We start from the raw sequence: 26,646 nt of genomic DNA, 5'->3' as shown, positions 1-26,646 counted from the left end.
AATTTTTCATCTCAACCAAAAACCTTAGATAAAAATAATAATAAATTGGAATAATTAATATGGTCATTATGACTACTAAGCAAATATAGATTAATTTAATAATTAAAAGAAATAATTACTTTACTAATAGATCCTCAAGGCCACTTTATAAGTCGCTGAGAATTGAATCCTGATTACATGACATTTGAAAATATGGCAAAAAGAGGGGTTCGAAGTCACGACAGCTCAAGTGGTTAGAGCAGCGGCATATTTACACGAAGGTCGTGAGTTCGAATCCCACTAGTGACACTAATTTTTCATCTCAACCAAAAGTCTTAGATAAAAAGAATAATTAATTGGAATTTTTAATTGTATTGAAAAAAAGCCTTAAATAATGTACCTGATATGGTTGTGATGCAAGTGTAGCCATTTCGTACAAGACCACTCCATAGCTCCAAGCATCTGAATGAGAAGTAAATACACCGTCTTTTAAACTTTCTGGTGCCATCCACCGTACTGGAAGTAATCCTTTGGAGCCTTTTTTAAGGGGAAAAATGACATAATATGTTAATATTAAAATAACAAACCAAAATAACAAAATGTAATACCTTTTCTATAATATTCTGTCTCATAAATATCCCTTGTCATACCAAAATCTCCAATTTTTACGGTCAAATCTTCAGCAACCATACAATTTCTTGCCGCTAAGTCTCTATGGACGAATTTTTTTGCAGACAGGTATGCCATGCCGTCAGCAATCTCTGCTGCCATTCTTAAAATCCTCTGAAATTACATTTTACGCATTATTATTACTGCAGTATTTTTATAGGGAAAAAGAGAAGTAGGGCGAACATAAAAAAGGCTGGAACATTGTTCAGACTTGCTGAACATAAAGAATAGTAGAGTATAATGATAGCCAATGCTCGAGGGATTGAGTAGGGCTCAGATGAAGGTGATGATGATTAATTTATATACTTGTACAATTTTATAGACCCCCCTGGTTTCACAAGTTATGGCGAATATGTACTCAATATTTTGCCATCAGCTCTCTGATTAATCATACACACAGAAAAATTTAATTATTTACATATACATATACACACATATGTACAATTCTATATGTGAGGAAACACTCCTGTTTCCTTTAAGAAGCAGAACAGGGGATCCAACGGTTGACCCGCCTGCCTGAGTACCATCATTATGTCAGGGGTCATGCCTATTCGCTCCCTGTAAGGGGCCAAGGCATGGCACTTTTTGATCAACCGTTCTCTACAAACGTACACCTGCGTTAGTTTTGACCCATGTGTCAGAAGGGTATGGACTATCCTCAATTGGGTTAGCACACGATCTTTTCCTTTTGTATCAGACTCTCAGAACGACAAGAGCTTAAGACAAAGGACAAATAGGCTGATAAAAGTTTGATAAGGACAGCTATCAGCCCTGAGACCTTTTGTGGAATACTAAGTTGCCAAAAATGTAAATCTGTCGTACAATGGGTAAAGAATAAGTCCCCAGTTGGAGGGGATTGTATTTCAGGACAGAAACTTAAACAACTGGCAGAACAACTAAATCTAGTAGATCAGCTCTATCAAGAGGAACCAGAGACATCAGCATATATCCTTTGAGAATGTAAAGTGATAGCACATTTACAATACAGCCACTTTGGCAGGACATTTATCATACTAAACGAGATACACAGAGAGGCACCAAGGAAAGTGCTCAGTTTTTAAGGAATAGTGCACTTTCCAAGGTATAGCTGTAGGTTCCAAGGTAGACCACAGACCTGTCTAGGTCACAGTGGAGGAAAAAACTGTCTTCTGTATCAACCCAATAACTCCTAAAAAACAACCTAGGAATGATACAGGACTAGAATGATAGTTGGACTGCTGATTAGACAAAGCAGTGTCACAGGTTCATTCTCGGAATGTTAACAATCCACCTGTACCCCAGGTGCCTGGGGCTCAGTGAAGATTTTTCCAAGGTGGCTTCTCTCTTCCAAAAATCAGGCACCACTCTGTATTTTCCTGAGAAAGAAATGGTGAATCTAAAAAAGCCTCCGGAGTTGTGAAGTCGCAGGACAAGAAGAAAAGTTCCAAAAAAAAAAAACCAAAATCAAGTTCTTTTTACAAGCACTCAAACTTGCCCACACCATCATGTTGGAGCTTGAGACTCACTTGTCCTCGTTGAATACCGGCTGCTCACCTAGACCTGGGTCTACTACAGCTTCCAAGAGCACCCCCAAATCCGGCTGATCTTGGTGCTAAAAAATTTTTATTTTCCATTTGTAACAGCAGAAAAATATGAATAGACTTGAAGAGCTCTAGATAATAATGGATATTGCAAAATAGACTATTGGATGCGGTGAGGAAGGTTGTAAAAAGACCGAATCCTTTTAACCTTAACCTAGAAAATGGTAAAACTATTAAGTTGTTATTCATAACTGTGGTACATATAACAAAACCTGTAAAATATTTTTTTTTCAACATATTATTCATTCAACAATAGTAACATCTAGAAAAAAATAAAATATTGATTTTTTTTTACTTTTAAGCAAGGTTGTTTAGGATTATCTGGAAGATCAGGTCTGTGAGAACGAAGGTAAGACTTCAGGTCTCCACGACACATTAATTCCATTATGACAAGTGTAGGCTGGCCTTGAGAGACGACTCCCAAAAGTTTCACAACATGGTGAGTATTAAAAGCTCTGAAAAAAAAAATTTTTTGTTATTTGTTCTAGAGAAATAAAAATAAAAAACTTACTTCATAACAGAAGCTTCGTTCAAAAACTCAATTCGATCTCTGTCTGCTGCTTGATCATTGACAGTTTTCACAGCGCAAGGAAGCTCCTGTGTGCCATCGACATTTTTTAAAATCCCTTCCCACACCATCCCAAAAGAACCTTGGCCTATCTCTTTGATCAGATCTACCCTAGTTCTAGGGACTTCCCAGTCATCCGGTTCATACACTACAAATTAAAATCAATTAAAACAATCAAATACTAAAACTGCTTTTTATTATTTCATCCTCTTGTAATTCACCTGTAGGTACATATTCTGGATTTACCGATGCTATCAATTTACGATTAGGCACTTGGGTGTACTGTCTTCGGAAGTATATTACACAAACAAGGGCAGTAATGATTAAAGCTGTTGAAAACATTAAAGAAATATACACCACTGATATTTGGGATTCCTCCTGAAATTAACCAATGTCAATAGTCAATAAACTTAAAAAATGCAAAGATTTACATTCTTAAGAAATCCTCAAGCAAATATATAAAAACAGAAAGAGATGTGTTAAGAAGAATTAAAAAATCAAGTGAGAAATGTCGAAAAGGAGAATAACATTACATATTAAATTATATGATTCTTTTAAAAATCTAAACTTACTTCTATATAAAAATATTTTACAGGAGTAAAATTTCCTTCTCCACCATATGAAGTAGCCCTGACACGAAGACTATAATTTCCTGGCCCTAGGTTCTTCAACATGTAAGAATTATTGGCGTCTCTGAATTGTTTTCTGGTAATGCACTCGATGTTAGGCTTGAACTAAAATTATAATTTAAAAAATGTAGAACTTGATAAACTTTCTGTACACATACATTTATAAACTGAGAGGCAAAAAAAGTGACCACCCTCATTTTTTTCCTCCTCCAATAGTACCATTCCCAATTCCTGCAAATGTTCTGGCATCACTGGGTGACTTTTTACCTTCATTGACAACTCCTCTCAAAGGTTTTTGGTCAGGACTACATGCTGGCCATGCCAAACATCGAACTGCAGCCCGTTCCAAGTGGTCACCAATGACCCTAGCTGTGTGGGTTCCTTTCATTGTCATTCAAAAAAATAAACCCATCGCCAATTAGTGGCAGTAACAACTTCTTCTGATAGCACATCATCAATCGCACAGCAGTTAAGTCAAATTCAAAACTTACAAATGAAACAACTTTTTAAAAAAATCAAACCACCAGAACTTTAGAAAGAAGCTTTACAGAAAAATCAACAAAGAAGAGATCCACTATGCAAAGATGTGTTTACAAAATCCAATTATAAACATAAGCGGGAGATTTTCTTTTGGTTTTATTTACCTCTAATTAAAATGGACCAAATATTGTAGTAAGATAACCAATTGTCTAAGAGATAATTGAAAATATTAAGAGTGGCCACTTTTTCCCTCTCAGTGTATATACATACATTTTCAATGTCCGTTCTTCTGTATTCAATCTGGTAGGCAACAATAAACCCGTTTGGGCGTGGCGGCTCGTTCCATCTCAGCAATACAAAGCCGAGACTTTTATTGGAAATCTCCCATTGTAGGAATTGGTCATCGATGTTATCAGCATTTGCTACAAAAGAAAATACTATGTTAATAATAAAAAATAATAATCATTGAACATTTACACAAGAGGTTTATTTCATTATTAAAAGCAAGGAGTAAAAATTGTAGCTGTTAATAGCCCCTGGTAAGACCGAGGTCTGACCCAGGACTGCTAACACCCGGTGTGGGTGATTCTAGAGGCCTGCCGGTAATTTATTGTAAATTAAATGGCTGGAAATGCCGAGGCCCATATACGCATGCACACTTTGGAGTTTATATAAATCAGAATTTATTCATTTTATGGGGTTCTTGAAAAATGAACTTTGAAAAAAAAAATGACTTACCAAGAGGTAATGTTTTAGCTGTTACAAATGCTGAAGAACTACAGGTACCGGTATTATTTTTGTTCTCATCTTCTTCCAGTTCCCGGCATGCATTAACTGCAATATTGTAATGAGCAAAATGTCTTAGATTTTTTACAACTAGGGATGTTCCTCCTCTAACGATCCTTGTGAAACTTTCTTGGAATCCTAAGTTACATCAAACAATGTAAAAAATACTAAAAGCTGTTTATTTAATTAATAATAATATTCATTAGAAACTGAAATCACCTTCTCCCATAACGTTTTCCATTAATATAAACTTCCCAGTAGTTCTATCTGAAACGTCTCTTTTATTTCTTACCGAGTCCGTCCTAAAACAAACAAGAAAAATTGCATAAACTGATACCTAACAAGACGAACATTTCACCTTTTGATGTATATAGTATTCTGCAAATGGTCTTCAAAATGTATTTCTTTTTCCCTTATTTTATTATCAGGCACTTTATTGGCACAGGCACAATTTTTGTTGGAAGAATCCGGTTTGTCAGTAGTCTCTGGATGCTGTTCTGGCTTTGCAATCGAATGAGAAGTTCTTTTATTATCATAAGCTGGAAAAAAAGTACTTTTAGTAATGTGTAGAGATTAGTGACCATTAATGGATAGTTATTCAGATATCGTGAGATGCGGTCGGGTGTGATGTAGGTCTCAGAAAAACATTTTCTTTTAACATCTTTTATTGAGATCCTACGTCACTTTGTTTGAATATAAAATATATTTTGCATTGTATAAATTCACTTTTCCACATCCTAAATGTAATTGTTAAATGTAAACATTGTTTGTAAATCCCAGGCCCTGAAGATGATCTCAATAAAAGATCGAAACGTTGGCACGATAAAGAAAATGTTTTTTTGAAACCTACATCACACCCGACCGCATCTCACGATATCTGAATAACTTTTATTAATGATGAATTGGTGTATTGAACAATGTTCGTAAAAAAGTGAAAATGTATGGGACAACCCAGAAGAGGTGAGAACAAGTATCGCGTGGTAAAAAAAAAGTCTGTAACATTTTTTGATGGTAAATACAATTAAAATTGTATGTAAAGGGTGCGAAACGAATCCTGGCGAAAACAACACACTTGCCATTAGTCAATGCCAGTCGATTTTGGTCAATTGCCGACTTAATCGCTCTAACTGTCTGAAGTATACGCTAAAATTAACATTTAACTTTTTTTTAGTTGTTATTAACAGTGGGTCACTGGGGGGTAACTTTGCAATTTAGGAGGGAATCATAGACGGAGATGCGATCCAATATTTTTATCATTAATATTTTTCGATCATTAATCATTTTTTATCAAATATTTTTCCGTCAAAATTTGAGGACTGAGTAGCCCATATGCCCTGACAGACATATCCAGCTTCTCTCAGATGCATTGTGTGTGGGTTATTTGTAAGAAAATTTGAATTTGGTCATCATCAAGGGCCAAAGGACGACCAGAGCACTTTACAACTTCCAAATCTAAATTTCTGCTTTTGAACCGAGCAAACCACTTACAAATGGTGCCTTTAATAGAAATTATAAATGATGGGGTGAATGTGGGGTTCAATCCTTCTTAAAAAAGATGGTTCCTACTCACATTAAGTCAACTTAATGTGAGTAGGAACCATCTTTTTTAAGAAGGAATGGTGCCTTTTTCCTAAATATCAAGAATATCATATTAAAATTTTTCGTAGAAGTCTGAGCTGCCGTTTTCCCTTTGTTGTAATAAATAAACCATTAAACAATGAAAATGCACTATTTTTTTTCTTAAATATTTAAATACCAAAACACCATGTAAAAATAAAAGATCTCGAACAAAACTGACAAATAAAAAACCTCAACTAATTCCTGTTCAGTGTATAAACAATAATGACTAAATAAACATGGCTTCAACTCTTAATTTGCAGTTGGGCAAGTACTGGGAGTATGCCATAGGTGTTATGTTGGGTTGGTGTCCAAGACCTTAGATAAAAAGTACAATTGATTAAAATAATTAATATGGATTACTACAATTGTAAACCTTCCATGTGGTCATTATCGATCATTCCTTATCTGCCTATCTTTATTGGGTTGCTCTGTCAGACTCATTTTGTCATTTCACCATCTGAATCTGAGTGAGTTTTGTTAAGTTTCTTTTATAAAGCCATGAGAGGTGGAGGTATGTGTCATTGTCTTCGTGTCTTTTGTTATTTAGGGTTTTTTTATATTTTTTTGGACAGGGCTACCAACAGTCAAGTCATTTCAGCCCCTTCTCGTTATGACTGATGGGATACTCATACTGCCATTGGCCCTATGCTGTATATTAATTACACAAACACGATAATTTAATTGTTTACAAATATATTTACATATACAAATAGATTTCGAATAAACATACCTACACACATATTCATCTACACATACATGCAGTAAATACAATATTTACAGAAAGGAAAACACCCATGTTTCTCTTAAGAAACGGAACAGGGGACCCAACATTTGACCCGCCCTCCCAAGTAACATCGTTACTTCAAGAGGGTTCATGCCTACTCACTCCCTGTAAGGGGCCAAGGCACAGCACTCTTCGATCAGATGTGACACATTGAGCAACCTTTCTCTACAAACGGGACATCTGTGCGGGCTTTGACCCAAAAGCAGGTGTTTGTGTGTCAGTCGGGTATGGCCAATCCTTTACCGGGTTAACACAATACTTTCCTTTCTTTTAGGCTCTTAGGGGCCATCGCTCAGTCCTGCTCTTAAGCCACAGGAGCTTCTCTTTGGTGGTTTTTAATTTTTTTTATTGTTCCATTGTTTTATTGACTTTGTAATCAGTCCTTTTCATTTTTAATTAATATAATGTTTTAAATAGTGTTAATGATGTATACGAGCTGTTGTTAATTTGTGTATTTATTCGTTTTTTTGTTATGTTTCCCACTTTCCATGAGATAAGTAACGAAGCCCCCCCCCCAATCTCGTTATCCTCTCTTCATACGAGCTTTCCTTTGTTTTGTTAAATAAGAAATATTTAAAATTTGTAATTTAATTGAGATCTAGAAATAAACTAATTTTCCTTACGTTCCAAACAAAAATTCCTTTGCTCAAGGTGTTCCTCTTCACCCTTTTCCCATTGTCCAGTTACAATGTAGTATGTAACGTTTCCATTTGGCTTTGATGGAGGCAGCCAATTTATAACAATTTCAAAGCTTGAATTGGAATACGCTGTTAACGAACGAGGTTCAGATGGTACTAAAAAAATTTAACAAGTGATATAAATTTAATTAAAAATCTTCAAGTAGGTTCCGATTGCAATGAGATTTTTTTTTTTAAATGTAATTAACTCACTATAAGGAGCTGTTCGAAAATACAGAATTGGGCTTTGTGCACCACTTCTCTCAGTAGCGATTGTATAGGTTTTCACATAAAATGCATATTGCGTATAGGCTTTTAATCGTGTTAAAACAAATTTCAGCCACAGTTCTTGGCCTTCTTTTTCTAGTTTTCTCTTTTCATCTTCAGCCATTGGTGCAATATCGTCAACTCTCCACCTGCAAATGATCAAAAATATGAAAGTGTTTAAAAAAAAATACAAAAGTTAACCAAATTGAGATTATTTTTAAAAATATTAGATAGCACGGACAAAACTAGAGACACAAGAGGATGAATTTAACCACAAAATGTTGAAAAAAGATTTTTTTTTAAAAGATACACATACTGTTCATTGTATGAACTTGCTAATGTATCAAATGAAGGTTTCCTTGAATACTTGTAAAATCATATATTTGATTCCTATGTTGAACAAATATACACTGAATAATAGTTACAAAAGGAATAAAAGAAGCTTGTGCTAAGTATAAAAGAAAATCTTATCACGCATTCCTGGTTTTTCAACATTTCTACTTACTTACAACTACTTAGTAAAATTAATACAATTTATATCATTTCAATTTTTTTTAAAGAAATAAAGCTTATATATATATATATATATATATAAAATACAAACCCGTCTCCACCACATCCATCACGCCCATCGTATAATGTGATGTTTCGGTAAGGGGCCTCAATTGAATAGACAACATATCCCAACAAAGTTCTTGTATCATAATGTTCAAATTGTTTCCATCTGATTAAAGCTCCTTGTGGGCTTCGTGTCTTTACTTCAGCTATCAGTTCAGTCACATTGCCTATAAAAATTGTAAACAATTAAGTGAGGAGGAATAATAGCGAAAGGAGAAGGGGAGAGGGAAGAATGTGTGTGTGCATTTGTGCGTGCGTGTGCATGTGTGTGTGTGTGAGTGTGAGTGTGTGTGTGTGTGTGTGTGTGTGTGTGTGAGAGAGAGAGAGGAGAGAGAGAGAGAGAGAGAGAGAGAGGAGAGAGAGAGAGGAGAGAGAGAGAGACAGAGAGAGAGAGAGAGACAGAGAGAGAGAGAAATATAGGAGTAAAAGAGAGGAAACTGCCATGGCCGAATAGTAAGGATTCATATTTGCCACGCTAGTTCTGGGTTCAAATCCCGGCATAGCCCACGGCTTTTTAATCAAGTATAACGTTAAAAATATAATTATTCAGAAATCGTGAGATGCGGTCTGGTGTGATGTAGGTTTCAGAAAAACATTTTCTTTATCGTGCCAATGTTTCCACCTTTATCTGGGATTTACAAACATTGTTTACATTTAACAAATATATGTAGGATGTGGAAAAAAGTGAATTTATACAATGCAAAATATATATATTTTTTTATATTCAATCAAAGTATTTCTACTCAATCAAAGTGTCTGTCTTCTGTGTAATTGTGCCATTCTTGCGTGTCGTGTGGAGTAATGGTTCGGCCAGATTATCCTTTCAGGATTATATAGAAAGGGGATAAATAGGAAAAGGAAAGCTAAATTGTTGAAAAACTGAACTATGTGAAAAATGTTTGATGGTGGAATGTGATGTGATGATATATGTATATTATCTATATTGAATTTGATTAATGATATTGGCGTAGCTGCAACTGAGTATGTATCTGTTCTGAAATTTATGCTGTGTTTATCTCTGTTGATGTAAATCATTTCTAAAAAATTACGTTTATGTTTGTTTTGTTCTGTGTGTAATATTTTTGGATTGTTGAAGTCGAAATTGTGTTTGTGCTCAAAATGGTGGGTAGTGAGTGCTGTAGGATTTTTCTTGGGTTTTTTGCAATCATATGTTGATATGTTGCTTTACTCTCTTGTCTAGATTAATAAGATGTAAGACCGATGTAAGTTGCCAGACAGTTTAGATTTAATACTTTGATTGAATATAAAAAAAATATATATTTTGCATTGTATAAATTCACTTTTTTCCACATCCTACATTTCGTTAAATGTAAACAATGTTTGTAAATCCCAGGCCCTGAAGATGATCTCGATAAAGATCGAAACGTTGGCACGATAAAGAAAATGTTTTTCTGAAACCTACATCACTCCCGACCGCATCTCACGATTTCTGAATAATTATCAATTAACGGTCACTAATCACCACACATTAAAAATATATTGTTAAGTGGTTGGAACCCTTGTTCGCTCTACCCAATGTTAAGGAAGGCTAAATGTTTGTGAGGACTTACTTTACTTTTCTAAATAGGATGTTAAGATTTGCACACATTTTATCTAATTCGGGTACTTTATAAAAAAAAATTCTTACATGCCACTTTATCCCCGTTCGAGTTGATCGCAACTTCCAAGTCTGTATATTCTGGTAGTTGAGCAACTTCTCGGAGTTTGTCAATCTTCGAAATGCACAGCTTAGGATTAAAGTGAAAAAATAACTTTCCCCTTCTTATATGGAAAGACGGCTCTCGTGACTTCCAATCCCACAGCTCGATGAGGTTCTGATTATCCAAAACAACCAAGCCATACCTTAAAAATAATTAATACAAAATTATTTTTATAAACGTTCATTTTTGTTCATCGGTTCCAATGGTATTGAGAATATGAACGAGACTGCCATTTAATAAACAAGCAGAAAACAACAAAATTATATATGTAATAGTATTAAATAGTGAACCTATGGAATTAACAAGGTAAAAATTTGTATCTTTTGTAATTTTCCTTTAATTAATAATACAAATATATCTAAATAATAACATAAATAATTATCTAATCAAACATAATATACAATGACATTAAATTGAGAATACTTACTTTGAACTTTCCAATTTTTTTCCGTGAATTTCCCTCAAATTTTTCAAAAAATTCAAGGAAACTAAAGGAAACGATCGAACAATTTTCAAATAGTACTCGATCTCTTCTATCATGCTCAAATTTTCATCAAGCTCTTTCACAACATTGCCTGTTATAAATAAACCAAAGTTAAATTCAATAAGAAACAAATAATTAAAAGTATACCATTTGACATAATGTAAATTATGCAACTTGAGAATAATTCTTATATAATGTTAAAAATGTCACAAATAAATTGTTGAAAAGAATAATTAATCAAAGAAACAGTGAAATTAAATTTAATAATTTGAGCACTTTGGTTATAAACAATTTCATTACATGCATATATTATACCATATTTCATATTCATTTAACTTTTTTCATTTCTTTTAAACTTAAAATTAACCATTTTTACTTTCTAATTAACCTTTTAATTTTCCCCTTTTTAACTTCAAAGTAACCCTTTTTAAGATCAATTGAATATTTTTAACTTCAAATTATCCCTTTTTAATTTCACCTTTTTTAACCTCAAATTGACCTTTTTTAAACTTCAAATTAACCCTTTAATTAAAGCAATAAAAACCATATGAAAATTAATTACAAATAAAATTAAAAGTAATATACAATTAAATATAAAAACAAATAATTTTTCTATTATTAATTCAACATTTTTAAAAATATTGGGCTCTTATACAAAATACTAAATGAACATTGTTTACGATTCATTTACGTTTTTGTGGTCAATTGACCAAGTTACTTCTTTCAATTAATTGTTCTTTCTACGTAAGGTCTTGGATGAGATAAAAAAGTCAGTGTCACGAGCGGGATTCGAATTGAAAATCGATCGATTGAAAATGGCAAAAAGAGGGAAAAATTCGAATGATAAAAAGGTTGAGATGGAGAGTTGGTGTCCGAGAGGATCGAAGTCACAATAGCTCAAGTGGTAGAGCAGCGGTGTATTTAGCCGAAGGTCGTGGGTTCGAATCCCGCTCGTGACACTGACTTTTTTATCTCAACCAAGACCTTACACACAAAGAATAATTAACTGTTTACAATTAAAATTAAAAATTAAATAATTAGTGCTGGACTCAATTACAGGGAGTGATCACTGCTAACTGACTCTTATCAAGTGTAAAATGCCTGATTGTTATTGTCTGTTATCTCATTTGCTTGTTGCGACTAAAAATAGCAGTTTAAAAATCATAATTTAAAAAAATATATTATTTTATTTTTAATCATAAAAAATTAAAACAAAGGGTTTTTCTTTAATATAATGATTAAACAATTTCTTACCAAAAACTGGGATATACAGGATGAGTTTGACTTCTGTTGCCCCCTTATTTTTATTATTATTATTGGGTCATTTTTTTGAAAACTTTTAAATTTTGTCTAATATCTAATGGACCAAAATGTTTTGATCAACTCTCCAGGATACCAGGGTATGGATGGAGCTAAACTTTTTCAAATAATAGTCATCAGCGCACATTTTTTACACTGTTTATTAACGCTGAATTCAACGATTCATATGATTTAAAAAAAATAATTGCTTTATAGAAAGGGTTAATTTTAAGTTTTAAAAATGTTTAATTTGATGTTGAAAATCTTTCAAAATTTAAATGAAAAATAAAGCGTTAAGTCACTTGTTGACAGTGTATACTTACTTCCACCCCTTATCTGTATCTCTAATGCTCCTTTTATGTAAGTACAACCTCTAAGCTTTTGAGCAGCTGCAATACTATCTACATTGGCTCCTGGACACTCCTTCTTGCATACACCTATAAAAAATTATTATATATATCACATAGCAAACAAATGCGCACAATCTCATGATTACCTTCACAAGGTTCACACTGGTTTCGTTTTTGTCCTTTCAAAATCACTTCTTTTTCAATGTATCCAGATTTGCATTCCATGATACATTCGCCTTGAAATGGTTTCCAAGGATTGTGCCCAATGTTTGAGTCTACAATTTCAACTGGTTTAGGCATATCATAGCAAACCGATTCAACGATGCACCGGCGATTCATGTACTGGAGGGGGAGAAAAATTAACGTATATACATATCTTTTTTTTTTAATTAAAAATATACCTTGTAAGTGTTGGCAGGACATTTTGATACACATTTATTTTCAAACAAAACATGCCTACAACTGATACAGTTGTCAGACCCTGAACCTGTACATCCTCCAATGCAAGATGCATTGCAGCAATCTCCAGCAGCGTTACAGCTACCGTTACAGTGCTTCGGGCACACTGCAAAAAAACACCTTTAATATCAAGAAGGGCCTAATATTTTAAAACACATACCTCTTTGACAATGATGGGAATTCCAGCAAAGAGGTTCTCCCGTAGTGGCTGATGTGGGGCAAGTGTGATTTATTGGTGGACACATTGGACATTCATTTTGCAGCTTATTTCCCTAAGAAAAAAATAATGATGTTATAATTTAAGCACTAAAAAATAAATTACGCTATTGGGTGAGGGACAGTGAAACTTGCTTGATCACTGGTTTTAATGATAAAATAATAAATAAAAATATAATAATTACAGCTATGTGATGTACTCCTTTTCCGTTGTGGGCAATGAGATCCCAATCTATCGTATCCACAAAACATAATACTGGATTCTTTGACAAATTCACAGAACCACGTAGTATGTGAGTAAGAGAAGAAAGTCCAATTTCCTATGATGTAAACAATTATATTAGATAAATTTTATTATAGCTAGGATTTGCATTATAAAACCAAACAAATATTTTTATATACAAAATAGTATCAAGTAAAAAAAAAAAAAAAAATTATAATTTAATATTTTATATCTTAAAATTCAGTCAGGAAATAATATACCTGCAAATGCAGCATTTCGAATACGACAAGAGCATAATCTTTGAATAAATGATTGCCTCTTATAACAGCAAGGTTGGGGAAAATAGATCCGAGCGATCTGAGACCGTGAACTCTGTAAAGCAGAAGATAGTCCGTGATCTCCTTTAGTTCGGGAAACGTTATGTTAGCATAATCGGCGTCAGTAGCCTTATCGATAAGAACGATGTGAACGAATCCCTCGACAATCTGGCATCCATTCAGCTGAGAAAATGATTCCACTGAATTTCGGATGTCTTTGCTGCTACAAACTACAAAAAATGAACAAAGAAACGATGTAAGTATAGTGGTGGCATTATTCCAAGTTGGAGAGTAAAAGTTTCGTGTTGGCTGTCAACATTTATATAATATGGACCAAGGATACTGCCCTGTGAGCAGTATGATAAGGTAGGTGAAGGGAAGAATGCTTTTGAGCTTGATCCACATCTAGGAAAACCCCTGAGCTGTACTATTTTAGCTCAAGAGATGGAAAAATTGTCTACAACAATCCCAACTAGTGAGATAGAATAGTTTTATTCTTCTAGGATGGGAGGCTTTGGGATCAAGGGAGAGCGAGGACGGGAAAGTGAGTTTTAGGATAGGAAGAGGATTGTTGTATTTGTTAAGGATGATTTGTTAAGGATGATTTGTTAAGGAGGAATCCAATTTTAGGATTTCAGAGGTATAAGGTCCTATCCAGGAAGGTTAATTTTTTTTTTTAAAGTATTATTCATGTAACTTTACATATTTCTTTTAATTAAAAATTACCTTATCATTATAAACATTACAATAATTATGAGACTATTAAACGGATGTGAAAAATAAGAAAATAACAATCTGGTCAGGGTCAATCAGTTCAATCAGGTACTATGATTCAAGTGATCAATTTGTAAGTCTGATTGAATTATTAATAGCGCCAAATTTACTGTCCTGTTTTTGAAGAACGAAAAGAGTATAATTTAAGAGCTAGAATTAAACTGATTTTAATAAATTGGGACTTAACTTTATAACATGGCTTATATGGGATTAAATTTAATTCATTTTAAACAATATAGATTAAAAAAATATATATTTACCTCCAGGCTCGTTTAATACAGTTTTTCCGTGGTCATCTGTAATATATCTATGTGTGGTAGCTGTGTGAAATATCAGCGATAAAACACACATTAAACTAAATACCACATTCCACGATATTGCATTTCTTTTACGCCACTTCTTAAACATCTTTTGACCTGGAAAAAAAATATATACAGTAAGATTAGTTAGTTCCTTTCCCTTATAGTTATAAATTATAACTTTATATACTATATAATTATAAGTTGTATGGATAGCTGGGTTCAAATCCAGGCATAGCCCATGGAAATTTAACTGAGAATATGATAAGTATTGCAAGTAGTCTGGTCAGTCTGCGACACCCGATGGTTTAGTTGGATGTTAAGCCTCCAGTACGGCAGGAATTTTACTCATTTAGTTTATGAAAAATTAAAACATGTATTGTAGTGTATTGAATGTATTCAAACTGAAATTATCAATGAGTTTCTCACAAAATTCTTTGCACTTTTTCATCAAGGATGTTGTAAAGATTAATCATGCATTCACATAACCACATATATCATCAGAAAAACCTCAAATACGACAAATAAATACAAAATATTAAAATTATAGATTTACAATGTGCATCGTGGAACACTAGATAATCATATTCTTATATATTCTTGACAGACTACTCGCCAAGTCCATAGACGTCCAGACGTCCACTTCTGAACTTATAAGAATGTAAAAACCTATGAAACCACTTTATACACAAAAAGTCACTGAAGATGGTCTATGTTAGACCAAAACGCGGCATCTGACGTAATAAATACCAATTGTGAAAAGACAATTTATTTCCTACCCATTATCTTACTAGATAATCAGTCTGTGCTTCCTGCTTATACAAAATAGCTTTAATTTTGATTTAATCCTATTTAGAAAATGGAGTAGAAAAATTTACCGAATGTTCGACAGAAATTCAAGAGTGAACATGGGCCACGATGGACGGAAATGAGATAGGCTAAACGTGCACAACATGCGCGCTATACATGCAATAGACGCCACAGAGAATAAGAATTTCCTCTTCGAACAATTTCTAAATTGTAAATCTATGTTACATTTCCCGAATATTTCCTAGTTTCTACAGAGATTTAAGATTTTTTCATCTCAAAAAACAAAAACAAAAAAAAACAACGCACTAGATCGAGAAGAAAGTGTGCTCGTAAAATTAATCAGATAAATGAGATAAAATGCACTTGTAAGTCAACTTTCGGATCAAATAAAAAATTTCAGAATACATTATGTTTAACCATTAATAAAGATTCTTTGACCTATTGCTGACTATTCTGATAATATAATAAAACGTAAAAGAACTTCAGATTTCAGAGATATTACCGTTTATGAAGTCTGATGGCCAATCTACACACTCCACGGCCTGCATGGCAGCAAATCACGCCAAACGGGGGAAACTTTTTTTTACACTTTAGGTCACTAAGCAAGAATAACAGCAACAAAACTGGCGCCTGATCGGTGACTGATTTCCTCTCATTCAAAACCCCCACCCGTTCTCTTTTTAACGGGCTCAAATAGTTTGTAATCAGAAAACATCGTCCTACCTAGATCTTTGTTAATGATTTTTTTGTTAAATTATTCTTCCTCATGAAGATCCAATCTCTTGGAAGGACACAAAGTTGCAAGATTCTGCTTCTATAAACAGTACAATGATAGTTTCAGTAGGAACATTTTTGCTCTTTGTTGTCGATTGTCAAGCAATAATAATGAAGAAGTACAGCGGATGAATTTTGTACCTGAAGATATAACGACGAAGAAAAAATCCAACGGTTTAACACCAAGGCAAATACACCCTTCTCACAGAAACTTGTGAATAACGAGCCTTCTCGGTACTTCATCTACTAACATCAATGAAACGAAAGAAATTGATGGTCCACGGGTCGGTGAAAACATGGTGAACTTATTATCAGCGTCATTCAGCTCCTCACTGAAGAAGGCGTGGAGCCGAAACACGTAATGTATCATTCAATTCAACAAATTCTACTTAGAGAGTTATGCTAAATAAAAGAATGTCAGACGTGTTTTTTTAAATTTTTGATTGAAAAGTGGATTCTGCACTGTAGGATTGGTAAGTGATCATGGGGAAAGTCGAATGTTCGTTTATCACTTCTGAGGATGGACTCCAACCTACGAAGATCACTGGCTTAGTAGGATTCGATGGGTTTCTCGTTTACTAACAGCTTAAGAACGAAACGGTCCAGTTTAATTAAATACTGTTTCAAACTCAACCAGTTAAACGCTGATGCCATTAAGCGTAGATAAACCAACATTTGCCAACAGGAATGGAGTCGTACAGAGCAAGCAAGGGCACCACATTAAAGGAAATGAGCCAAGATAAAGGTTTTTTCGGTTTTGACTTTACGGTTTATATGGACGCAATCTAATATGCTGACACACTGAAATTAACTATCTCGAGTTTAATTTTCATATAGTCTTCTAAGAGCAATTTTATATTAAAAAAAAGAGGCAAATATACAGGAATTTTATTTTACATGCTTATATTTCACACCATCTAAGACTTTTTAAATGCGCTAAGAAAACGGCCATTAAAAAAGGTTAATTTGGTGCTAAAAAGTGATTTGAAGTTAAAAATGGGTAATAATTAAATTAAAAAGGTTAGTTTGAAGTTAAAAAGGGTTGATTTGAAATTACAAAGGGTGATACAGGTAATAATTTAGTACAAAGAGTACTAAAAATTAAAAAAAAAGATAAACTAATTAATTGATAATTTTATAATTAACTTCAATTAAATTTAATTAATTTTTATAATCAAGACTTTTTAAATGTGCTAAGAAAAAAAAGACTAAATGTGCTAAGAAAACGGTCATTAACAAAGGTTAATTTAATGCTAAAAACGGTTATTTTGATATATATTATATTTCATACCATTTCCTAAGTTTTTTGATGCTTTAAAGAAAGTGTTCTGTTTGAAAATCATTGGATTTAACTGTCTTTAATTTTATTTCATTTTATTGTTTAATCGTAGTTTTAATTAATTGGCCAACACCGGCTATCAAACATAAAGAACAATTAATTTGAAATTAAAGAGTTAATTTGAAGTTACAAAGGGTTAAATTGAAATTAAAAGGCTAATTTGAAATTAAAAAGGGCTAATATGAAGTTACAAAGGGTTTTATAATTAATAACCAACCCGTATATAATTATTTATAGGTAGTTATTTTACTTACTTACATTTCATTTATATTATATTTAATAATATCTAAGATTTTTGAAAAATTAAGATTTTTGAAATGAATGAAACATGAATTTTTGAAAACGAAGGGTTAATTTGAAATTAAAAAGGGTTAATTTGAAGTTGGAAAGGGTTAATTAGATATAAAAAGTTAATGAGAAGTCATTTGAAATAAAAAAGTTAATGGGACATTAAAAAGGGTTAATTTGAATTTCAGAAGGGATCATTTAACGGGAAAACTATATAAAAGAAAAATCCTTTATCATTATATTTTGATAATATAGATGAAAAATCTATATCTGGTCTATAAAATAAATATTTCATATTTAAAAGTAAATCTTTTTAATAAATAAAGGCCCGGAAGATGATCTCAATAAAGATCGAAACGTTGGCACGATAAAGAAAATGTTTTTCTGAAACCTATCACACCAGACCGCATCTCACGATTTCTGAATAATTAANAAAACCTTAATTAATTGTAAATTGTTATTATTTTTATTTTTAATTCGCAAATATACAGGATTTAACCATATCTTATTTTAATGCTTTACGGAAGGGGTTAATTTGAAGTTTAAAAGGCTTAATTTGAAATCTAAAAAAGTTAAGTTGAAGTTAAAAGTTAATTTGAAATTAAAAAACATCAATTTGATGTTAAAAAAGATTAATTTGATGTTAAAAAAGGTGAAATTGAAATTAAAAAAGATTTATGTGATGTTAAAAAAGGTGAATTTGAAATTAAAAAACGTCAATTTGATGTTAAAAAAGGTTAATTAGAAATTAAAAAAGATTAATTTGATGTTACAAAAGGTGAAATTGAAATTAAAAAAGATTTATGTGATGTTAAAAAAGGTGAAATTGAACTTAAAAAAGATTTATTTGATGTTAAAAAAGGTGAATTTGAAATTAAAAAAGATTTATTTGATGCTAAAAAAGGTGAATCTGAAATTAAAAAAAGATTAATTTGAAGTTAAAAAGGCTTAATTTGAAATTTAAAAAAGTTAATTTAAAGTTAAAAAGGGTTAATTTGAAATTAAAAAGATCAATTTGATGTTAAAAAAAAGTTAATTTGAAATTAAAAAGTTTAATTTGATGTTAAAAAAGATGAATTTGATATTAAAAGATTAATTTGACGGAAAAGAGAACAGCTTGATTTCCATTTTTGTAAAAGGTAGCCGTTGGTGTAGGTCTTGGTTTCTTGAGCTTTAAAAATGCACTTTTCTTGTTTTTAAGTGTAATATTTCCTATTTTTAATAAATCAGGATTCCATAACCGAACATCAACAGAGGAGAAACCATTTTAAATAGTTACAAATGTGAGAAACACTTAAACGTTGCATTTGCTGTAAGCTGATTTAAAAAAAATCGATTTGGACTTTCAAGTGGAGGGCGATCCGTTGACAAATAAAAATATACAAGAAATTTTGTTATGTAAACTAACTGGTGTACAAAGCGATATAAAGTTGTTATTAGTTGTAGAGTATAAGAAAATGACAAAATAACGAGAAAAGTGTCCACTCGAAATCGTATTTACTACAAGAGCGAAATCAGTTTGCCAAATGAACCGATGCCTGGGAAAACGATTAGCAAGAAATACAAGTACAGGGACAAAGTAAAAGAAAGGTGTGAGATATGTGGGAAAATTAAAAGTACTCAAAAATATTTTCGACCCAGAAAACGTAAATTTTTCAGCCTAGGGTTGAAACAATTTTTGTATTTATTTTTAAGGAGTAAGCGAAAGGAAAACAAATATTAAAAGCAGACTAAGAGACTAGTGTTGGAATTTTGGGCCTTTCCATATAAAAAGTACTGACTTAACTCAATGCAGCGGGTCTTTATACGTCAAATTGTTACTTCAAACTACTACGATAACAAGTAAAAATTCCTAATTTTACAGTCTGAAATAAGTTAAAATGATAAAATTTAAAGGGCAAGAAGATTTTCCAAGTGTTTGGTCTGATGTGTTAGGTTAGTATTAGAGTTAGGATTAGGTTTAAAAATGTAACCTCCAGAAAGTAAATAACCATCATGTTGCAACATGTCCAAATATTACGTCAGTTTAAATGTGTACATTTGTAAAATTACATCCATTATATTTCGTGGTCCGATTGACCGAATAACTTCTTTCAATTAATCAAGCTTTATGTAAGGTATTGGTTGAAATAAAAATGTCAGTGTCACGAGAGGGATTCGAACTCACGGCCTACGGCTCGATACGCAGCTCCTCTTAAGAGAAGTAACGAGCTCAAGTGGTTAGAGCAGCGGCGTATTTAGAGTAAGATCTTTGGCTCGAATCCCGCTCGTGACACTAACTTTTTCATTTCAACCAAGACTTTACATACAAAGAAATATTTGATTAAAAAGTTCAAATTAAACTATTTCCCATCTCATGATTACACGACATTTGAAAAATGGCAAAAAGGAGAGAAAATTCGAAAGGTAGGTTGAGATGGAAAGTTGCTGTCCGACTGGATCGAAGTCACGATAGCTCAAGTGGTAGAGCAGCGGCGTATTTAGCCGATGGTCGTGGGTTCTAATCCCGCTCGTGACGCTGACTTTTTTTATTTCAACCAATACTTTACATAAAGCTTAATTAATGGAAATTTGTCAAACTGTGACTTCAAAAGAGGGCGATAACGATGCAAATCTGCTAAACCTACAGGCTGAAATAAGTTAAAAAGAATGTGGGCTGCTTTTGTACCAGATTTACCAGGAAAATGTAAAGGACAAGAAGACATTTATAGGGTTTGGTTTGGTGAGTTAGATTAGGTATAGTTAGAGTTAGGTTAGGTTAAAACATGTAACGTCGGTTGAGTAAACAACCTCCATGTTCCACTGTCCAAATATCACGTCAATTTAAGTGTATAAATTTGTCAAATTGCTACTTCTAAGGAACGCGACAACGAGGAAAGTCTCATAATCCTATAAGCTGAAATAAGTTAAGAAAGAAGCTGGCTCCTTGCGTCCTAGCTTTACCGGGAAAATTTAAACGTCATTTCTGGTTTTCATATCAGTTTGAATCATATTTATCAAAGCTCTTAGTCATGAGTTAGCTGAGATTTGTCACGTCAAAGGATTTGAACACCAAAAAGCCAGCCGTTCTGCTATTGAATTGCGACGATCCTGCTTTGCATAAAATCCTCATCCGCCTTGAAGGGACTTTCGAAAAAGTGAATAAAAATAATGACTATCTAGAAGTATTTTGTGAAGATGACAGTGAACTTTAATAATATTCCAGATTTCAAGCACTCCAAGCATATTCGAATGTTCAATCTTTAACGCTTTAAGGAAATTTACCGGACAGGATAATAAAGGAATTTAGGAAAAACTGTTTTGAAAAGTTATAAACTGGTCTTTCATCGTATCTTTAATAAATTAAAACAATTGATCGTTCAGACGAGATTTTTTTCAATAAGTTCCCTTTCAAAAATATTGAGAGACAAAATTAATGAACTTCATCTTCTCTGGCCGACGTCAATTGCTAAAACAGCAAAAGTTGCAGTAATATAATGGATGATTGGAGATTAACACAGAAAAAAGGAAACAATCCCTTTTTTGTAACCAAGGGGCTAAAATTGAAGAAATTATTTATTAAATTATTAAATACAACTTTGAATGCCCATTTGCCTTCCTTCTCATTTACGGTATGGAATATAGCAAAATGAATTATTATCTTTTTATTTTATTAGTAATAATACAAGTTTTTCTTAACCTTTTGACAATTTATCCAGACAAACTGTGATAAATTACAACTACATATTTTAAAAGTAGTGCGGTATTATTTATTTATGGGAAAATCTACCACTATCAATTGGTTATTAAACATATTCACGTTAGCTTCCTTCAACATTTACAATGTTATTCTGTTATCGAACAAGTCTGATTATACTCTGGTTTGAGATATTATTGTGACCACCAATTAAGTACCACATAGCCAATAATATCTTAAACTTCAGCATTGATACACGAATTTTAGTTTAGGTTAGGGAGGGTTAGGGTTAGGTTCAAAAATAACCTTCAGAAAGTAAGTATAAATTTTTCAAATTGTTACTTTAAAAGAGTGCGGAATCTAGGAAAAACTCTAAATCCTACAAGATGAAATAAGTAAAAAAAGAATACTGGGTATTTATGTCTAGCATTATCAGGAAAATTTAAAGGAAAAACTTGCCTTGTGTTCGGTTTGGTGTGTTAGGTTACGAAGGATTAGGGTTTGGATTAGAGTAAGTTTAGCTTCAAAAATGTAACCTCCAGAAGCTAAAAAGCCACGTGCAATGTTGCCATTTTTCAAATTGTTACTTTAAAAGACTGCGATAACGAGGAAAACATCTAATCCTACATACTGGAATAAGTTAAAATGAATGCTGGCACTTTGTATCCTAGCATTACCAGATACATTTAAAGGAAAAAATGCTTTCCTAGTGTTCGGTTTAGTGTGTTCGGCTACGAAGGATTAGGGTTTGGATTAGAGTTACTTTATAAATTTGTCGAATTGTTACTTTCCGGAAAACTGTTGATGTAGGGTTAGGTTTAGGAAAGGATTAGGTTAGGATTAAAAATGTAACCTACTGACAGTAAACGACCACGTGCAATGTCCAAGTATGTTAAATGTTAAATCTGGATCAGGAGTATTTTTACATGATGTATGTTACAATATGAGAGTAAACTCTTAAATTATAAATAATTCATCAAATAACGTTGATTTTGATAGAAAATAGTTCATCCTCATGATTAAAATAAGAAAGAAATGCTCAATTTTTCACATTAAGTTCTTCAGTTCAAGAATAAAGCAAAAAATATATATGATATAGAAAATACGCACCTTTGTTTTGTATAAAAAAGCATATAGGCAAGCGAGACTCTTAATTCCACGATGCCAGAATATCCTCTTTGTTTCTTCGATGTACCACCCGAGTTTGCACATTCGGCAAATCTCTTTCTCGGCACCGTGCATCACATTTCCGTCGATGTTTTCCCAGTTTGGAGTGACCGGTGAAACCCTCACCCTGAAACAACAAAACGACTTCATTATTTAACAAGCAAACAATACAACGCTATTTACACAAGAGGGCAGACGTATAAATGTACAGCCGACGTGCGGTTTAGGGGGATTTCTTTATTTATCATCAGGAATTGGCCACAACTGCCATGACAAATTTAATAAAGTTAATCACAACCAGAATTAATATTACAACTCGGAATTAAAAACTCAATCCGTATGAGACATGGTGGCAGTAGTAGTTCCTATCTTGTGCTATGCTCTTGTAAGTTTCTTCCTGCTGCCGATATACCGTCCTTTCTCAAATCTGTAAGGAGACCGAAGGAGACAGAAGAAACTGCCCATCTTCGAATGCGAACCAACTGCTCAATGTAGATATGTCTCATGGCCTAGGGTACCAAGAAGACTGGGAAAAATTGCAGTGATAACAGGAAAAGTACAATAAGCCAAAAGACTATAGCGCTTGGGGAATACAAAACCCCGCTTCCTCTCATTCCCTCAACATCATCATTAGCAGACTCCAACCTCTGTTTTAATGTTCACAGTAGACATACTGATTTTCTTCATTCCGAAGAATACTCACCCGAAAAAATTATTTTTCAGTCCGTTTTTGGCTGAAATCTAAAACGAAATCCTTGAACCGAGGGCTGGCGCCTTTGGTATTGAAACCGTGGAATATTTTTACATGAGATTTTTGAACGGGGCTTTTCCCACCGACGTTCGTTACGAAATTTGTCCCAACTTATGATTATTGTTCGGGAACAACAAGTCGGCCAAAAATGATCTCTCTTCCGTTCCGACTTTAATATTTTCGAAAAAAAAAACAGATGCTTGCTGAAAACCTATTCTTACCCTAAGGACGTGTTGAAAAGTTTAAAAATAGGCGTACAAATTAAGTCTATATCTCTCGTTCAATGCGTGTTATAAATTTTCTAGGTAAAACCGAATTTTCCATGCTAAAAAAAGGCAGTCAACCCATACACAAACCAATCAATATTGTGCTGACATAATTAGAAATGTAGATTATTTGTGGTTGACTAAATTTGTTTTTCTCTCCCAATCAAACGGAAATTCGATTTGAGCATATCTGCGTTTGAACTTGGTAAACGTAAAACAACATTGGTAAAACAACCACGGTGGTTAATTACAATCACAGAATGGTGTGATTGCCCCGGAGAAAAAATAACTAAATAAAAAAAATTAGGCACGCGTGTATCTAAATGGGCGATGACACACGGAGCGGTTTTGACCGAAGCATTTATCGTGAGAAAAATCGAGGCGGTGCGTCGTTCATTGTTATTGCATATAACCTGACAGACGTAGCGGTCGTAACCGCCTGTCGGTTTTCAAACCGAGTCGGTCGGTGGCGGAGACGACCCAACGCGTCGGTTTTGAAAACGCCAGGCGGTGAGTGGTACCCAAGTGGTACCCAAGCCCTGACACACGTGGTGTTTATTCGAGCTGTTCGTACCCAACTTTCTTGAAGGGTTGTTTGTTTGTCAGTCTTCTAATTTACTTTTAAGATGCAAAAAATAGACGTGGAGAAAAAAATTTGTAACGCGGCATTTTATTTTACTATGTAATTTGAACTTGTTAACCAAAACTGAATTTAGGGGTCATGGCATCAACAGGCACCCCAGATACCTGTTATCTGAAGCTCTACCCGAAGCCTGTTCCGTCATTAGCCTGACATTAGAAATGTTGCTCTAGGCTCTTCCTGGAGATAGATATGGCGGTAGATTCAGAAGGACTTCCAAGGCAGAATTGAAGATCGTCTCATTGCCATAGTCTCTGAGCAGTTCCGAGGATCCTGACCGCTCTTAGCGGTAATGTCTGTTTTGGCCTACATAACCACAGATCCGTAGGCTAGCAAGGGTCTAACGCTATGGGACATCTCACACTGGCCTATATGTAAACAACATTCTGATAACGCAGGTGACTGCAGGGTCACTACAGAGACTGAACTTTCGCCAGGCAATTTTGCCTATTCGAATACTGTTCAGGGCCTGATTCCATGCGAGCCGTTTCTAGGATGATTCTAGGATATTTGACTTCTATGGGAAAGACGACAAGATGGTCAAGGTGGTCTTCAATAGCCAGGAGAAGATTCTGACGCATTCAAGCTATTGGTAGAGCTAATGAAAATCCCATGGTTTAGTACCGTTAAACATAATAACAGAAAACAGGAACCATGAGGCTGTATAGGAAATTCGTAAAACTCTCCGCCAAGTGCGGTTGAAATTGGGATGGCAGGTGGACAGCTCAACAGCTATTAGAAGCTCCCATAGAAACATTTTTTTCCCTACAGATCGAACGACCCCCCCCCCCCCAAGTGATCAGGCACGCTGGTCTCAGTAACCAGGATTCTCATCGCCCTTAGCTGAAATGTCTTTGTTCACCAAGTCACCAAGCCTTAGACTATCATACGTCTAATAACCGCTATTACCATGGGGATTTAGTCCCCAACTTTTCCCACAAAGGCGTTTTACATATATCAATGGCAACTTCCGCTCTGTGTGATTCCACGAAAGTCTTTGGTCTGTCCTCGAGAATAGAAAATCCCAGTATGATCAAGAACTATCTACATTTTAATGATGACCTTTTTAAAGATTAAAATAACTAATAATTCTTCCAACAGTATCTTTTTGGAAATGGCTCCTGATGAAAGAATATATGGCCACCATTTAGACTATGTGATAAAGCAACTGGATCTAGCAACGGCTCCAGAGGTCCTTGATCAACATTCGATGTCTAATCAGTGGTCTGAAAACAATTGTCAGATAATTCCACTATTAAAATGTTTATGTACAATCTGATCTGATGTCAGATGCAAGCTCAGGTCATTTGACCAAAAATCTAATCCGACCGTCAAGGTTCTGCCTGGGTGACGAGCCTGTAAGTCGTTTCCGATCGTTTTGGGCTACGATAAAAGCTCCCCACCATCATAAATGCAGTTTGTGTTGTTTTCTGTCCCTTTTATACGTTCGCGATGAAATGTGAACGGTTATGTATTTGTCTAATATCTTTGGCAGATGATGTCTAGTTTTTTCTTTTTTGTTCAAGTATTGTTTTATAAGAATAGATGAATAAAAGCGTGTTTCGGCTTAATAAACTTAAAAACAAAGTACAAAAGATAGCAGACCAAAAGCCCTTCAAGTCCTAACGTGCTCAGGTATCCGGAATTAGACCTTGGACCTATTCCATCCCGGTCTATTTCGAAATATCAATACGAGAGAGAGTGAAAAAAAATTTACTCCACAAACCATCCAATTTGTCCGTGAATCGTCCATTCTAACCTTGGACCGGGCATTAAATAAGGGGGAGGAAAATATTTGGGAGATCTTTTCTTCAGAGATCTGGGTCAAGGCTGACACTCCAAGCTACAATTTCAACTAGGTCATAGTCTAGTCGACGAGGAGGGGGAGGAAAGCCAGACGTCGGTCAGACACGAGGAATCCACCGGGGCTTATTTGTACACAAATCAGTCCCACGGGCGTCCAATTGGACAGGATTCTAGGAATTGGACGGATCCGCGCCGCCCTTCCGACATTACGACGCAGTAATGTCTCTCTCTCTCTCCCCAAAAAAATAATAAAATAAATAAATAAAATAAAATAATAATAATAAAAAACACAATGGTTTGTTTGTTAGAAATCGATAAATTGGTTCGGGA

The 26,646-nt window shown here is 33.9% G+C and overlaps 1 protein-coding gene across 4 annotated transcripts in view; it reads right to left on the bottom strand.

Annotated features, from left to right (window-relative positions):
- LOC106670467 (insulin-like receptor) overlaps nt 1–26,646 on the bottom strand; it is a 113,644-nt gene that overhangs the window by 3,105 nt on the left and 83,893 nt on the right. For 3 of the 4 annotated variants that reach the window (XM_014400850.2, XM_024230417.1, XM_014400851.2), the window contains 23 exons: nt 22,797–22,980; nt 14,761–14,916; nt 13,670–13,956; nt 13,372–13,506; nt 13,131–13,242; nt 12,913–13,076; nt 12,658–12,853; nt 12,485–12,598; nt 10,806–10,953; nt 10,306–10,520; nt 8,644–8,824; nt 7,986–8,188; nt 7,719–7,889; nt 5,050–5,230; nt 4,911–4,993; nt 4,644–4,829; nt 4,176–4,327; nt 3,369–3,530; nt 3,018–3,174; nt 2,740–2,944; nt 2,524–2,683; nt 588–762; nt 380–516 (listed from right to left, as the gene is read on the bottom strand). In XM_014400850.2, coding sequence (XP_014256336.1) covers nt 380–516; nt 588–762; nt 2,524–2,683; nt 2,740–2,944; nt 3,018–3,174; nt 3,369–3,530; nt 4,176–4,327; nt 4,644–4,829; nt 4,911–4,993; nt 5,050–5,230; nt 7,719–7,889; nt 7,986–8,188; nt 8,644–8,824; nt 10,306–10,520; nt 10,806–10,953; nt 12,485–12,598; nt 12,658–12,853; nt 12,913–13,076; nt 13,131–13,242; nt 13,372–13,506; nt 13,670–13,956; nt 14,761–14,908 — 3,672 coding nt within the window. In that variant the 5' untranslated portion in view covers nt 14,909–14,916; nt 22,797–22,980. Of the gene's footprint in view, nt 1–379; nt 517–587; nt 763–2,523; nt 2,684–2,739; nt 2,945–3,017; nt 3,175–3,368; nt 3,531–4,175; nt 4,328–4,643; nt 4,830–4,910; nt 4,994–5,049; nt 5,231–7,718; nt 7,890–7,985; nt 8,189–8,643; nt 8,825–10,305; nt 10,521–10,805; nt 10,954–12,484; nt 12,599–12,657; nt 12,854–12,912; nt 13,077–13,130; nt 13,243–13,371; nt 13,507–13,669; nt 13,957–14,760; nt 14,917–14,989; nt 17,231–22,796; nt 22,981–26,646 lie in introns of those variants that run through there. The other variant, XM_014400852.2, reaches the window with a different exon arrangement.

Source organism: Cimex lectularius, unplaced genomic scaffold (assembly GCF_000648675.2).
Source record: "Cimex lectularius strain Harlan isolate CLEC.00 unplaced genomic scaffold, Clec_2.1 scaffold31, whole genome shotgun sequence".
NCBI lineage: Eukaryota > Metazoa > Arthropoda > Insecta > Hemiptera > Cimicidae > Cimex > Cimex lectularius.
This window is presented reverse-complemented; position numbering and strand designations above follow the sequence as displayed.